This window comes from Cygnus atratus, chromosome 1 (genome assembly GCF_013377495.2).
Source record: "Cygnus atratus isolate AKBS03 ecotype Queensland, Australia chromosome 1, CAtr_DNAZoo_HiC_assembly, whole genome shotgun sequence".
Taxonomy (NCBI): domain Eukaryota; kingdom Metazoa; phylum Chordata; class Aves; order Anseriformes; family Anatidae; genus Cygnus; species Cygnus atratus.
The window spans coordinates 61,779,023-61,793,157 of record NC_066362.1 but is presented as its reverse complement, the minus strand read 5'-3'; the positions used below and the strand labels follow the sequence as shown (position 1 = coordinate 61,793,157).

At 38.6% G+C, this 14,135-nt stretch overlaps 1 protein-coding gene across 1 annotated transcript in view; it reads right to left on the bottom strand.

Moving 5' to 3' along the window:
* Positions 1-14,135, bottom strand: part of DGKI (diacylglycerol kinase iota) — a 118,659-nt gene that overhangs the window by 14,215 nt on the left and 90,309 nt on the right. Inside the window, exon 23 of the mRNA XM_035568556.1 lies at positions 12,036-12,061. Within this exon, the coding sequence (XP_035424449.1) occupies positions 12,036-12,061 (26 nt within the window). The remainder of the gene's footprint in view (positions 1-12,035; positions 12,062-14,135) is intronic.

The window sequence follows — 14,135 nt, the reverse complement described above, 5'->3', positions numbered from 1 at the left end:
AGCTTTTCATTGCCATCTATATCCAGTATTTTAAGACACAGTTGCCCTGAAATTACTTGTTAAGAGACAAAGATGCACTTTTTCATGCAAACCAGAGCTACTAGTTAAGGTTAGAGCTCAGAAAAGACAGGAACGAGATCTAGAAAATTATGAAGTCAAAACAAAAGCCTAATAATCTTCTACATTAAGTACTCGTAACCAGAGGTTGGTCTGGTGATATTAGGATAAAACAGCTCTAAAACACATGCAACAAAATGAAACCAATCTTTTCCTATATTTTCTAAGCATCCAATCCAGCAAAGCATTTAGGCAGGTACTTAGCTTTGAGCTAATCACATTCTTGTCACCAAGCCTACCTTCAAACTTAATTTTAAGTGCTTTGTTAGAGTAGAGCCTATTGCATAAATGAATACATTACAGATCAACAAATCCAACAGGCATAACAAGTAGATTAGACTACTGTGAAATAAGCCACAACACTGGAAGACTCGGAAGCTATTGAACTAGAAATGGGGAAAGGTTTTTCAGAACACTAACCCCAATAAATTCAGATGGGACTGCTCGGCATTATCAGGAGGAGGGTGAAGATAGCAAAAATCATCTGATTGTAAAAGAAGTGGTTAAAACAAGCAAGCAGATGGTATTGACAAGAGAGATGAATAAGAAATTGAACAAAAACATTGTTAACATGCAATGCCAGGCTACATTAAAATTAGAAACATTAAAATAAGAATGGTTTTATTTCTTCTGAGCAACACTGCACCACTCGTGTAATATATAACATGAATTATGCAATTGTTTTATATCATAACGTACCTTCAGGTCTTAAGAAAGCCTCAAAAATTACTTGATTTAATAAATATTTAAATCAAGTCTTTTTTTTTTTTCTCAGCTTTTCCTGAGACAAGCGTTTGTCATGACTAATAGAAATGTTTTATTAACTTTTTCATTTATTTAGCAAGCAGATTTATTGCTGATGAAATGTGTCAGCTTGACAAGACTGGAGACTGCAGTGTTCTGTCCATATCACTCAACCTGTCGCAGTGCTAGACACCCTGGGCTGCCTTCCAGCAAAGTTCAACCCTCTGTACCAGTACACCCCTACAGACAGCCTCTATCCCATCTCTGCAGCTTCACCAACCACTCTGCTGAAACAGCCAGCAAATGTAAATCACTGACTGGGGTGATGGATCTTGACAGAGACACCTTACCTGATAGGATATGGACAGACAGAAATTCAGATTATGTGGGTAACAGCTGCTAGAGAGCAGCAACTTGGGGTGAATTTTGACACCTGGTTCTAACCACCTCTCTGGGCCAACTTACAAAAGGTGCTGCATTAAAAATAAAAAACATAACAAAACATACATTTGACTCATAAATTAAATATTGAAGCGTTACATGTGAATAATGCACTAACAGGAAAAAAAAAAGCCAGGTTAAAAAGGCTACTAATTGAATTCTGGTAATTCTGCAAACTAGTGCAGCTTGAGAAACAAAAATCACCTACCAGCACATCCACATAATAATACATTTCCTGTGGTATGTCTCATTCATGCTATTTCCATGTTAGCACACACTGTTTCTATTGGAAACAGCTATTTGTACTTCCTATTCTAAAAATAAATTTTAAGGTCACAGAGTTGTAGTAAACATTTTGTTTCCTATTCATAGAATTAACCTACCAAGCCACAGTTGCTCCCTGGTTCTGCGTATGTGTTGGCAGCATTACAACTTAGCACTGCAAAACCAGTCATTAAACATTGGGAAGATAACAAAGGAGTGAAGTATTTGTACTCAGTAACTTCAGATGCTCTGAGATACCTAGAGGAAGCTGGTCTCACAGAGCTGCCTGGATAGCCAGAAGAGAAGTAATCCTTCAGGGAAAGCAACTGGGAACTCCTGCAATAGCTCCTGTTGTGCATCACCCTCCACAGACAATAGAAGTTTTATGGGAAATGACCTCCCAGCTTGCAGTACCTAAATTAAGAGCTGAAATAAGACAGAGAGGGGATCCTTCAGGAGTGCATTATCCCAGGAGACATGCCTGATCACCTGCAAAAACAGCCAAGAATGGGCAAAATGGGGCAACCTCCTTTTAAGTACTCCTTAAAATGAGGATGATACTCCTGGTACCAGGCAATGCTCAGGATATTTAGCAAGTTAGATAAATAATTGTTAGTGAGACTGTGATACCATAAAAATCCTCCAGATTTTAATAGTCATACTGCACACTTGATTTGACCCTTCCCTGATCATAGTTGCAACTGCTGAAATTATACAAACTAAGCCCCAGTGAATACTGATAAAATCGTGTGGCTTCTTTGAAGCTATCACCATCTCCAGGGAATTCTTCAGTGAGGGTGTAAGGCGTGTCACTGGAGGGAGCAGAATTATTGGAAACTGCTTTAATGTATAAGTACCACACAAAGGAGTTGTCACGTCCATGAATAAAATGCTGCCAATTTGAGGTATATGAATTAAATGCACTGTGTGAGAGCAAAGTATTATTTATGATAATACATCTTAAAATGGGTTAAAAAATAGGAGGCTAATCATGCATCTGAACAGTGTATAATAATAAATGAGGAATCGTGCATTTAAGCACATGGGAAATTCTGTTGGGATTTACCTACTATAACTCCAACATGTAACAAAGTTAGGGCTGATAAAATCTTTAGCTCTTTCAAAAGACACATAAGATGGCTGATGATCTGAAGGGATCAGGACCTTGCAGAAACTTCAGTCAGACAGTGCCTACAACTATCCATTTCATTCTAAGACACAGAACGTGGAATTAATACACCATCCACATTGCAGTACTGGGTATTTCTTTCCGGTTAGAGGCAGCTAATAAATATATTAGATGTTAGGGCTTTTCTGTCAATCCCCCTGAGTTTGAATCTTAGTGTGCAACACCATTTCCTGCTAGATTTGCTCAAGGGAACTCTTAAGGATCACCTCCTCAAATACTGCCTCACTCAAACCTTGCTGAGATTATAATGATAAAGAAACTGCAGCAGAAGGTGACATCATCAAATTTCTTGACAGTTATTAAACTTAACTTGGCCTATCATTAGCTTCCAGAACATTTCCAGCTCTTTATTACTGTAGAGGACTATGTGAAATTCATAGAACCAGAAATTTAAAGTAATTACTGTTTTACACATTGAGAAGTTAAAACCAGACCCAGACTAGTAGGGTGTTCTTTTTACACAGCTGGATTCTTCTGAGCTATTAAAGATCAGCAATACAAAAATGATAAGAAAACAAGCTCTTATTCTTAACTTCACACTAGTTTCATAGAAATCAATACCTTCTATTTTAATCACTCAAAAAGCGAAGCTCTCAAGTGAGCGTGAAGTCTATATAGATTATCATTCAGAAATACATTGTTTTCTCTATAAAACAACAATTTCCTTGTAACAGCTTTGTACAATCCAGTAAAGATCAAATGTAATACAAAAAAGTGACAGTAACATAACTTTCCTAGAAATGTACAGAACTGACCCTTTTTCTACTCTAGCCACAATCTTCAACCCTGGCTGGCAGAAGGTGGTCTGTGGACTACTTGCCTTCCAAGATAACTATAAAAACCAAGCATCTAAATTATACAGCAGAGCATACACATGACATATCTGAAGAGTCTGCCAGTCCCATAGACAGTTTTTAGGGATCCACAGCAAAGAAAGGTTGAAAAACTCTGCATTTGGGCTTTTACAAGCCAGTTACTTTATCCTAATATTTAATCTGCTTTTAAAGTTACAGGGGGAAAAAAAAAAAAAACTTTAAAATATGTTTGCCAAATTATCTACAAAATGGAGAAATTAAATTAAAAAATTAATAATGCTTTGTTGGAATGACTGCAAGCTTGCAGGTCTTTGATTTATAGAAAGTCTCAAGTCTTACCAAAGCTGATGATGCTTAAACATTTCTCTCTGAAGCTAAGCTGAGTGGAAAGAGCAATTAAATGTTTCTTCATGTATTTTATGCACCTGCAAGTACTGGAAGCAACTACTGGAGATAACGAAAAAGAAAAGTAAATGGAAAAAAGCCTTGTTGGTGGAGGGGTTTCCTAGATGCTGAGAAAAACAAACAAACAAAAACAAAAAACACACAGAAATAAACAGCTCTACATGGGTATGAGAGTCAAAAGACTAGCAAACAAAAATGTCCACAACAAAGCAAAATGTCCACTAGAAAGACTTGCTTGAACTTCTGCACAAGAAAATAACTTCTATATTCACTGAAACAGGACTTTGCATTAAGCAGCTGTCTGATTCTTACAACAAAATTTTCATAGCTGGGCCAAAAACCTGCACCAAGCCCTAGTAAGGGATGCCCAGTGACATTGGAACCTATTATTACACTGGTGCACAACAGAATGATTTTTTTTTCTTACCGCTGCATATAGGAAAAGCTGTGTTCAGGCAAAAAATGCCTGCTTTCATGAGAACACACTGTAAAATCTGCCACAGGAATCTGCCTGAACATAAAGCTGAGTAATGGTGTTTCATAGCAAGACTCTTGGGTATATCTGTCAGGCGATAACCTTGATCTTGTTTTCTTTTTATGCTGATTTTTACCTTCACATTGAACTAAAGCTCATATATTGCAGCAGGAAAAAAAAAAATCTTGCACCAAGCAGAAGAATATTTTTCTGTCGTTTTTGAACTCTGACAATTTTGATGCTGAGCAAAAAGATGGTTACCATACCAGCCTCACGTTTCAATACTTGAGAAAGAAGCTCCATTATAACCAAACGGGATATTTTGGCAGGGAATTTGATTGCCTGTAAGCCCAAAGAGACATCAGCTTTTAAAGGTATTTATAACTAAAAATAATAATAATTAAAAAAAAAAAAAACCTCTCACTATCCCTTTTGAAAAGTTTAGTCCTTACCGAAGGAGCACTGTGGCATGGGCATTGGGAAGAGGCAAAGGTTTCTTGACTTCCTAGAGGAGTTATACCTCAGCCTAAAGACTGTTTAAAAACCATGATGGAAAGAAGACAGGAAAAATATATAGAATTTAGTGATTTCTTGCCTAGGACACAGTGTTTCTCATGCTGACTACAGCAAAGATTGATTGATTTTGAAACTTTACAAAACGTATCTGTTTGCTGCCACTATACAGTACCCAAAAGAAACTGATGGTAAACAAGATTTCCCCACAGGATTTCAGCTTTGGGAAAGGCTTAGGCTTCTTAGAGAATCTGAGAGTTTCAGCGCTGGTCTAGGTAGCTCACGAGAGCAGTGCTGTGAGGCACTATTTCCATGAAAGAAAACCAGATAAAGAGCCTGAGAGTTCAAAATCTTCCCAAGAGACCAAGAAAACACAATGCAGCAACCTGCTGCAACCAAAAGCTCAAAAGCACATCAGCTGAACAGCAGCCAGACAGAAGTCTGACAACTATTCAGCAAGGGGAATATTATGAAGGCCTTCACACAGCATCTCCAGCTAATCCATCATAAGGAAAAACGTGTGCATAAGCATACCGTCTCCTGTGGTTTAAGAGACACCTTTGAAGCATGCTGGACACCTGAATAAGTCATACTTCAGTAACATTTATTTCTAGGATTGCACAAAGAGTTAGAAAGTCCTTCTAAACATTTTGGGTTGTCCTTTAGCTACAAAAGTACCACATCCTGTGCAAAGCCAAAGGAGAGAACTGACACAGTTTTAACTGCAGCTGTTTGGAAATAAAAAAAAAATCATGCAAAAACCATCCATTACTTAGGTGGTTATAAATATGCATTAAAAACCTTTTCCTTTTAAGAATTTTAGATTTAAACAGCACACAGTATCAAAACACTGTTTAGAGAGGGGAAAAAAAATAACCACACACAGGCTTGCTGAAGGAAAAGAAAGGCCAAATTCTCACTTACACAGAAGTTCCTTCATAAAACTCTGGAAGGATAAAGAGGCTTTCAAGCAGATGTAAATTACACTCAAGCTGTCTTTAAGGCCCCATTTGCACTGTCAGCCTAGTTTAAAGGTAATTTGATGCCAATTAGAGTCCACCCTGAACTGTTTATGTGGCATTGGTGCTGAGCTAAGAGTGCAATTGAAAGTTAGGAATGGAAGTATTCAAACCCTAATGCTGAACTTTTCCTGCAAGACCATTTCAATCAGTTTTACAAAGGGAAAGGATGACCATAAGGAAAAAGGACTTCCTTTATAAATGGTCCAAAAAACCAAAGAGCAGTTGCAGATAAACTAAGTACCATCTGGCAGGCATCATGACTTTTTTTTTTTTTTTCTTTTTCCCATCCACCATTTTTATTTTTAAGCCAAGACAGGAACAATTACTGTCATTTTCAGGAGTGATGTGGTGGAAGAAAATGTCTCTGATCAAGCAAGAACACTGGGCAGGGAGACTTTGGCTGACTAATGCAGCCACTTTATCAGTAGAGTTGTATTACTTTGGCAGGAAGGGAGTTCTAGGTAAAATGATTAAGCAGTGATTTATTTTTTTATTTAAAAATAAGAAAGGGTAACAAAAAAGGAACAGTGTGGGTCATGCTATCCATGCTATCCCTCCCCCTTCCCTAACTTGGTGGACCATTCCTATCACAGGCACTCCCATTGCAATCCCTTCAGGTTTTTGCCCCTGCAAGGCTGGCTGAAGTGCCTTTGCCTAGGAATATCTAAGTAACTCATCTTCAGCAAATAGGTCTTCATAACAGGACTAATAATCTGAAAGTCAATTCAAGCATTTATTTGCTGGAGGAGGTCTTGGGTGGGTGGAGGGAATTGTTTTCCTCTTTTACATTAATACGGTTATCCAATCACAAACAGCATCACTGCCTCCACCAGAAACAAAAACCAGGAGTGAAGTACATTGCAAGGTTACCCAGGGCTTCTGCTTGAAAACAGGTGCCCTGATCCAGACAACACTTTCATTGCTCCTACTTCCTTCTAAGAGGAAAGGAATAAAGACAGTGGCCATCTGGAAAGAAACATTTCCCAGTTTTCCTCTACTAGTCATTCAGATGTCTACATCTGCCAAACCTCTCCCTCCCAGCTGCCTACTGATCCCTCAGCCTGCTTAGATATAACAGGAGCTGGGGTGTGGGCACCTTTTAAAGATTTCAGACTAAGAGGATCTCCCTCATCCCTAGAGGAGTGGTTTGACAGGACACTTTCTCTTGCTCTAGGTGCCATGGCTCTACATCGATCCCACTCTCTGCTGAGCTGAGAAGTGAATGAACAAATTCAGAGCAGATCCCCACACAACTGTTGGCTCAGCTGGCCACAGACAGACTTTCAAAACACTGTCCAGGAGGGCTTTCTTCCCAAAGTGGCTAATTAATCAAAATAAATACCTGCAGTCAGGACCCCCCCCCCATCCCCCCCAGCACTGTCTGATTTGCTCAGTGAAAGCATTCCAAGACATCTTAATATGTTGCTAGGTAAATGGCTGCAACATCACTCTGAAGAATATAGCTTCTCAGTTGGAGCTGTGCAAAACCATCACTCTCTTTTGATGGAATATGGTGTATAAAAGAGAGGTGCCTTTTTTTTTTTTTTTTTGATGATTCTACCAGCACTGAGAGGTTTAGGTTCCTCTGGAGTTATCTGCTCTTCCTTTTATTCAGGATAGCAGGATATTTAAAAAATAAAAAACACGAAAAACTCCTGGAAAGACTGTTCTTTTGCAGACTATGACTAGCAAAATTAGTGGTCAGTAACTCCAAAAATAAGAAAGGATATTGACGGTGTGAAGGCCAGCTTCCTAAGGCTTCCAGGGAGAAAGGGAAATCCCCATGTGCCAGCAAGTGTTCTCAGCTCATGTTCTTTTCTGAGACTCCCAGAGTCTTCTCCTTTTTCCACAGGTTCAGACTTCTTAATGGGGCAGACAGTACTGGAGTACACACCATAATGCACAGCACATCCTGCCTCAAAGGGAGAAGTTCATATTGGTCAGCAAAGCATTTTGCTGTATGGAATGGAGATGCCACCACCTTCTATACACACACTTGATCACTCCCTTCCTTATAATTCATACAGCAGCTCTTTTCACCCAGAGGGTCATCCAGAGACAGACTTGTATCTCCCACCCCAAGCTTCCAGTCTGAAATTATGCAAGCAATCCCTGTGGAAAATTCCTTTAAAAATGTTAATTTGAAGGTCACCATTTAACCCCACCCCTGCCCCTTCACTTCTAATGTACCCCTGGCCATGCAGAAACGCCTCCTAAGGATAAGATATCCAGACTGGATTACTATCATAAAAGCATTTCCTGACAGAATCTGAGAGATCTTTGGGTGTCTCTTTTTTTTTTTTCAAGAAGAAAATCACTCTTCATCTTCACCCATTGTGTCATATTATGACAATGTAATAACCGACTGTCTCCAAAATATCTCCTTTGAATATATTTGTCTCTTGCCTTAATTTCTCACTTGTGCCCTACTCCCTCATGAATTTGGAATCTAATGCAGTAAAAAGATATTAAGTTTAACATAGCAGAGCTTGCTAGAAATTATGCTGATGCAACATAAAGCTCATCTGCTAGAAGAAAAGGCAAAAAGCTCAGTTTCGTGGGCTTCCACCCTAAGCTCCTCTCTAACCTACTATGCTTTGAATTTTACTTAGTTCCATTTGTCAGACAATTAGGGAATTTGGGGTTAGCTTTTCTATCTGGTCTTTTTGTGTTTTGGTGTTTTGTTTTGTTTTAAAAAGAAAGTAGATGAATTTCATTCTTTAAATGCTCATTTCCTAAATACCTGTACCAAAGACAAAGACAAAACCTTCTCAAAATCTTTAAGAGATTTTGTTTGTTTGCTTTTGAGGCTTGGGATTTTCTATTAGCACTGTTTCCCTTTCTGTGGCAATTAAAGTGGTTCTGTTTTGTAGCTGATAAAGGTGCCTTTACCACGTGTCCACAACAAGGAGCATTGTGCACTGTTACAATTGTTCAATAGATGCCCAGTCCCAGACAGATGGTGCTTTATCCTCACCCTCTCCTCAGTACAGCACAATGCGTTGTCCTGTCAGGGATTAATGGAAGTGACACTCACATAAGATGCTAATTCTGGTAGCAACTCTGTTACTACACTACAGATGCTGAAACTACTGCTTACAACTAACACGGGAAGCAGGTGCTGAACACTGAACATTGAGAAACCTAAGAGAGGAGCACAATGCAAGAACCTGTTCACAATGCAACCAGAAGATCATGGACAAGGAGAAAGAGACATTTGAAAAGGAAGACAAGGATGATGGGAAAGAAAAACACAGAAACAGTAGGGAAAAAAAAAAAGAAAGAAAAGAAAAAGTACTGAAGATTAAAGAAGAAAAAAACAAAGGCCAGGAAGAACCAAATGGGAAGTTAATGTAAAAGATCCAACACAACAGAGAAAGTGTCTTTTCTCGGTAATGGCCAACACATCACACCATCAGTAAACCAGCACTAGAAAGGTGCCTCGTAATAGGGAAAAACAGCTGAAAGAAAGTGATGCCATTGAGATAGATTATTCTATGGTTGGATTTTAACACACTGTACACCCCAAAGCAATACTGGCTTATAAATCAACTTATAAATGTTTAACATGTTGAATAGGCACACAGTTGAGTACTGGTTAATAATGAAAATAAAAGTCCTAATACTGATTCTTGGATCCCTACTCCAAGAAAAATATGCCAATAGAAGTGTGCATAAACACTGTAAAAGGCAGACAGTTCAGAGAGAAATTTTCAGCTCTGTCGTGGATTAGCTCATTTTGTGCTTAGATAGATTTCAGATCAAAGACTAATTTGAAATGCTTCCTCAGTTATGCTTGAAGTGGGCTGAGAAGCACCTAGGCTCAAATCAGCTTGTGCTGTAGCACATCTGTCATGTTTTCCTTTTGGTATTGTGCTCATTTACCATGGTCTGCATGTGGCACAGCAGGGCAGAGGAAATCCAAGGTACTGGACCTCTCTTTCTGAAAAAATCATTGGGGCATGGGAAATCTTTTGTGTCTGAGAGACGTTCTTACATATTTAAATGTTTGACAAATCTAGCCAGATATGTCACAGTCATGAAACATAAAAATTCGAATAACTAGCACTATCCCATCAGTAATTGGTCAAGGAGACACTGGCCTTTCATCCTGCACTTCAGAGAAAGTTTCTTATAGCAGAAAGGGAAGAGTGAGAAAGAGGAGGCTACTCTGAAATGTTTATCAAGCCTGAAAAGCCAGACCCTGGCAGCAGATGGTAGATGAAAAACAGGAAGATTTTGAGAAAGAATAGAACAGTATAAAAATACTGGGAAGAAGGAATGCATTATGATAGTAGAAAATACTGAGGTTTAAAGATATAGTGGGAAATACAATCTACATTGTCTGTTGCTCCATTAATAGATAAATAATGAAGCAATAGAATAAATAGAAGGGAAATGAAAAAGCAAGAGCAGTCTATCGCTAACAAGCTTATCCACTAAGAAGAAGATTAAGTCCTGATCTTGAAACAGTATAATAAACTGTAATGTTTCCAAATTTATTCTGAGGGCTAGAGAAATGGTAAATACTGTTAACATCTCACAAGTCTCTAGTACTTTGTATTAAAAAGATATAGTCGTGCTAAAAAGCAGATGAACTATTAAATAAGAAAGCTACCTTTCGCTCAGAAAGTCTGTGTGCTGCAAATCACTGGAAGTAAAGTGAGCAGCAAAGTCAAACTGCATGCATCTGCCATTCTGCTCTTGTCAGGGGATCCACCGCTATCAGGCAGTAGGAATGGACTAGATGGATCTTTGGTCTAACTTCTTTGTCCATTTCTATAGCTTTCTTTACTAAGAAATAACATGTCAAGGAGATAGAAGAGAATTTATTAATGATGGTATGTTTGACAGCCACTATACTGGATTAAAAAGGTCTTGGTTGAAGCCAAGGACAATGCAGGTCAATACCTAACTAGTAACCCCCCACTCCAAGCAAACATACATCAGTTACACTCTGTAGCATCTCCTAAGTCCCACAAAACCTCAAGTAGTATTTTTATTGCTCACTTGTGTAGCACTCCACACATTTCCAGGCTCAGACTCCCCTTACATCCTCATATGCAATTGTCTTTGCTATTTCACATCTGGACCTTTCTTGAATAATGCTTATTGTATTGTCTGGAAATTTTGCTGATTTTGTAACTGCATATAATTTGGATGCCAGAAAAAAAAAATGTTTCTTTTGCAGTCCAAAATAATATTACAGATTCAGAGCTACATAATGAACTTTCCCCTCTCAGTTTCAGTCTCCTTTTGTTTTTTTTTTTTTCCCCATTCCTTGTGCAACTCTGCCAGTGTGATTCCCTCCTGACTTGCAGTATGCCTCTGGACTTCAGTATCAACGCCACCATACTTTAATGTCCTCTGAAGGGATATATGTACAACCTAGCTCTAAGAACCTAAGTTGGTCAAGTTATTAACCAGCTAGTCACTGCATTCTTCCTCTTTAGTCCATAGGGAAAGATTAAATCCTTCAGCCTTCTTCAGAACAAGCACATTACCATAACCTGCAACTCTTGAAACCTGAAAATCTCTATGATTCTTGCTACTCAAGCAATGATATTTTCACATGTAGAAGCTCCTAGCTGTGCTAAATTCCATACCCTGCTACCAATTTGATTTTTGAGGTAACCCAAGATAACTTAGGTTCAAGCCTTTAAAGCATAATCCACTCTCCTCTGTTACAAAAGTGCTGTCCTGGGAGCCATAAGAGATCAGCTCATCTTCACTAAAACCATGTATTGTCCTTTAAGTCCACACATAACTTTCCATAGATTCTCTATGCAGTCATGTGAATAAATTGCAAACACTTTCAATGGTTCAGGTTGCTTAAGCAAGTTTCATTTTACAAATAACTCAGCACAGCATTAGCTTCTGCCAGGTCCAGCTAAACAAACAACTTCATGTCTAGGTGTGAACATTTGAGCAACATTGAACTTTCATTTTTATAAAGTCATTTTTGCCCAACATAACTGTGTTAAAACAGTTTCCTAGCTGGTCATTAATCTCATTTTTAATGTTATTTGTATACATAAAACAGATCTTACCTTGATCTTCTGAAGAGACTGGTGACCTGAAATAAAAAAAAAAAAAAAAAAAAAAAGTCCAATCAAACTTTGGCATGAAAAGGTCACAAAGAATGTTCAAATCGTACTGTGGGGAATTGGATATGGAGGAATTGAAAGGTTTTATTCTTGGGCTTAGTTAGAAGGAAGGACTGGAAGGCAGCTAACAAAAAATGTGCAGAAAAATGCAAAGACATTCTCTAGCAGCAGGTCCTGCAGACCGGAGTGGCCATATTGAATCATGTTCATAAGACCATGGTCTCACTATTAAGCACTCAAGCCAATAGTTTCTTTTGGATACATGGCAAAGAACTTACCTACTACTGTTACTGTCAAAAATAGCTGATGTTACTGTTGAGAAAGTCCCGATCCCCCAGAGATTATCAAAGGGACCATAATTAAGTGCGAGCCAGGAGGAAACCTCATGGCTAGAGGTGGTGGAGGAAATAATAGCCTTAGAGGAAATAGCAGTTACTAAGGAGGCCATTTCTCTTACTACTCATAATTAATGAATTCATAATAATAATAAGCCAAAGCTGCTTTCACAAAGGCAACAGAAATGGACAAAGAAAAAAAAACAGCACTCTCTGGACAGATGTAAATGCCGTAAAAATAAACTCAACAGCACCAACACAAGAGTTAGAGGATACCCTACCAGTGACTTAAGCCTCTGGCAATACTCCAAGAGCAAGGGGTTATAAAACATGAGGGACATCTCAGTGCTCCAGCTGATAAACAGAAGGTCCCCACTGAATTTCAGGGATCTGTATCACAGTTCCTCTCACTAAAGAACTCACTCCTCATCGTATTGCCCAACATCCATGGCAAAAAGAACATAAAGAGGTGCAAACTATTGGCCCTTCATTTTTGCCTTTGCTGCAGTAGCTTGGCTCACAAAAATGGAGCTAATTGTACAGCGAAATCTGGGATATGCCTTGGTCATCGAGACTCAGCTTGACAACACAGTGGATTGGACCATTGCCTCAGTGCCTCCCTGACGATTTTCAACTGCACATATAGTCTTCCCACACACGTAACAAGAAGTTTATTCCTGCAGTGAATGGAACAACTCATGCTTCCTTTCCAAGATATATTTAATTCTGCACCAATGTACAAAACTAACAAATTACTAAAAATTTAAAAATGTTAGAGTTGTCAACAAACAGATCAAAGCTGGCATCTGAAAATCACCTAGAGAAGGGAGAAGGGAAAATAAAGTACACAAGGAACAAAAGGGAAAAGAAAATACATATATTTAACTGAGTCAGTGGGGGATAGAGAGAAAGCAAAGGGTTGGAAATCCTGGATTTAGAGGAACAGAGGAGCTGGGGAAGGAGTCTTGATCTTATTCCATAACAGGGTTTTGAAAGGTAAGGTTGAAGGATCATAGGACATCAGAAACAGATATGCACATATGTGGATGGAAAGAAAAGATGGAAAGAAAAGATGGAAAGAAAAAAAATAAGCTTTCCTAATGAGGTATGCAGAATTTTATTTTTAAAAAATAAAATTGCAGAGAAAGAGATGAAAGAGTTACAGCATGGCCGGAGCAACGGTCACTGTGAAAGGAAAAATGTGATTACCTAATTAAGATTCTGACTGTGCTAGAAGCCAATGTATCTGTATGGATCAGAATTAATTAATCTACTACTCCCATTAAATCCTCTCACTACTGCTACACATCATAACTATGTTTCCTGCTCTGTTGCCAACCAAACCAGCTATGCCCTTCAACTTCAGCCATGTCTCTGGAAATATGGTAGGAATGCAGGTAACCCAGAGGATTAGTAGGCATCACTAGGACTCTCACAGCTTTAATCAGCAAGCCAAGCCTCAGCAGAAGCCCTTATGAGGGTCAAAACTCAAAACACAGATTTTTCTACAAGGTTACACCATGCAGAATGGGCCATATCAAAAGGTGTAATGTTTAGACTCTTAAAGATATTTTTACATGCAGGAGTCATGCCAGGGTCCTTAGCTCACATATCCTGACACTAGACCCATTTCTAACACAGTATCCCACAGTATCAGAGGAGTTTATTCCTTCGTTTCATTTCTTAATTGCACAGTTTCATCACCTTT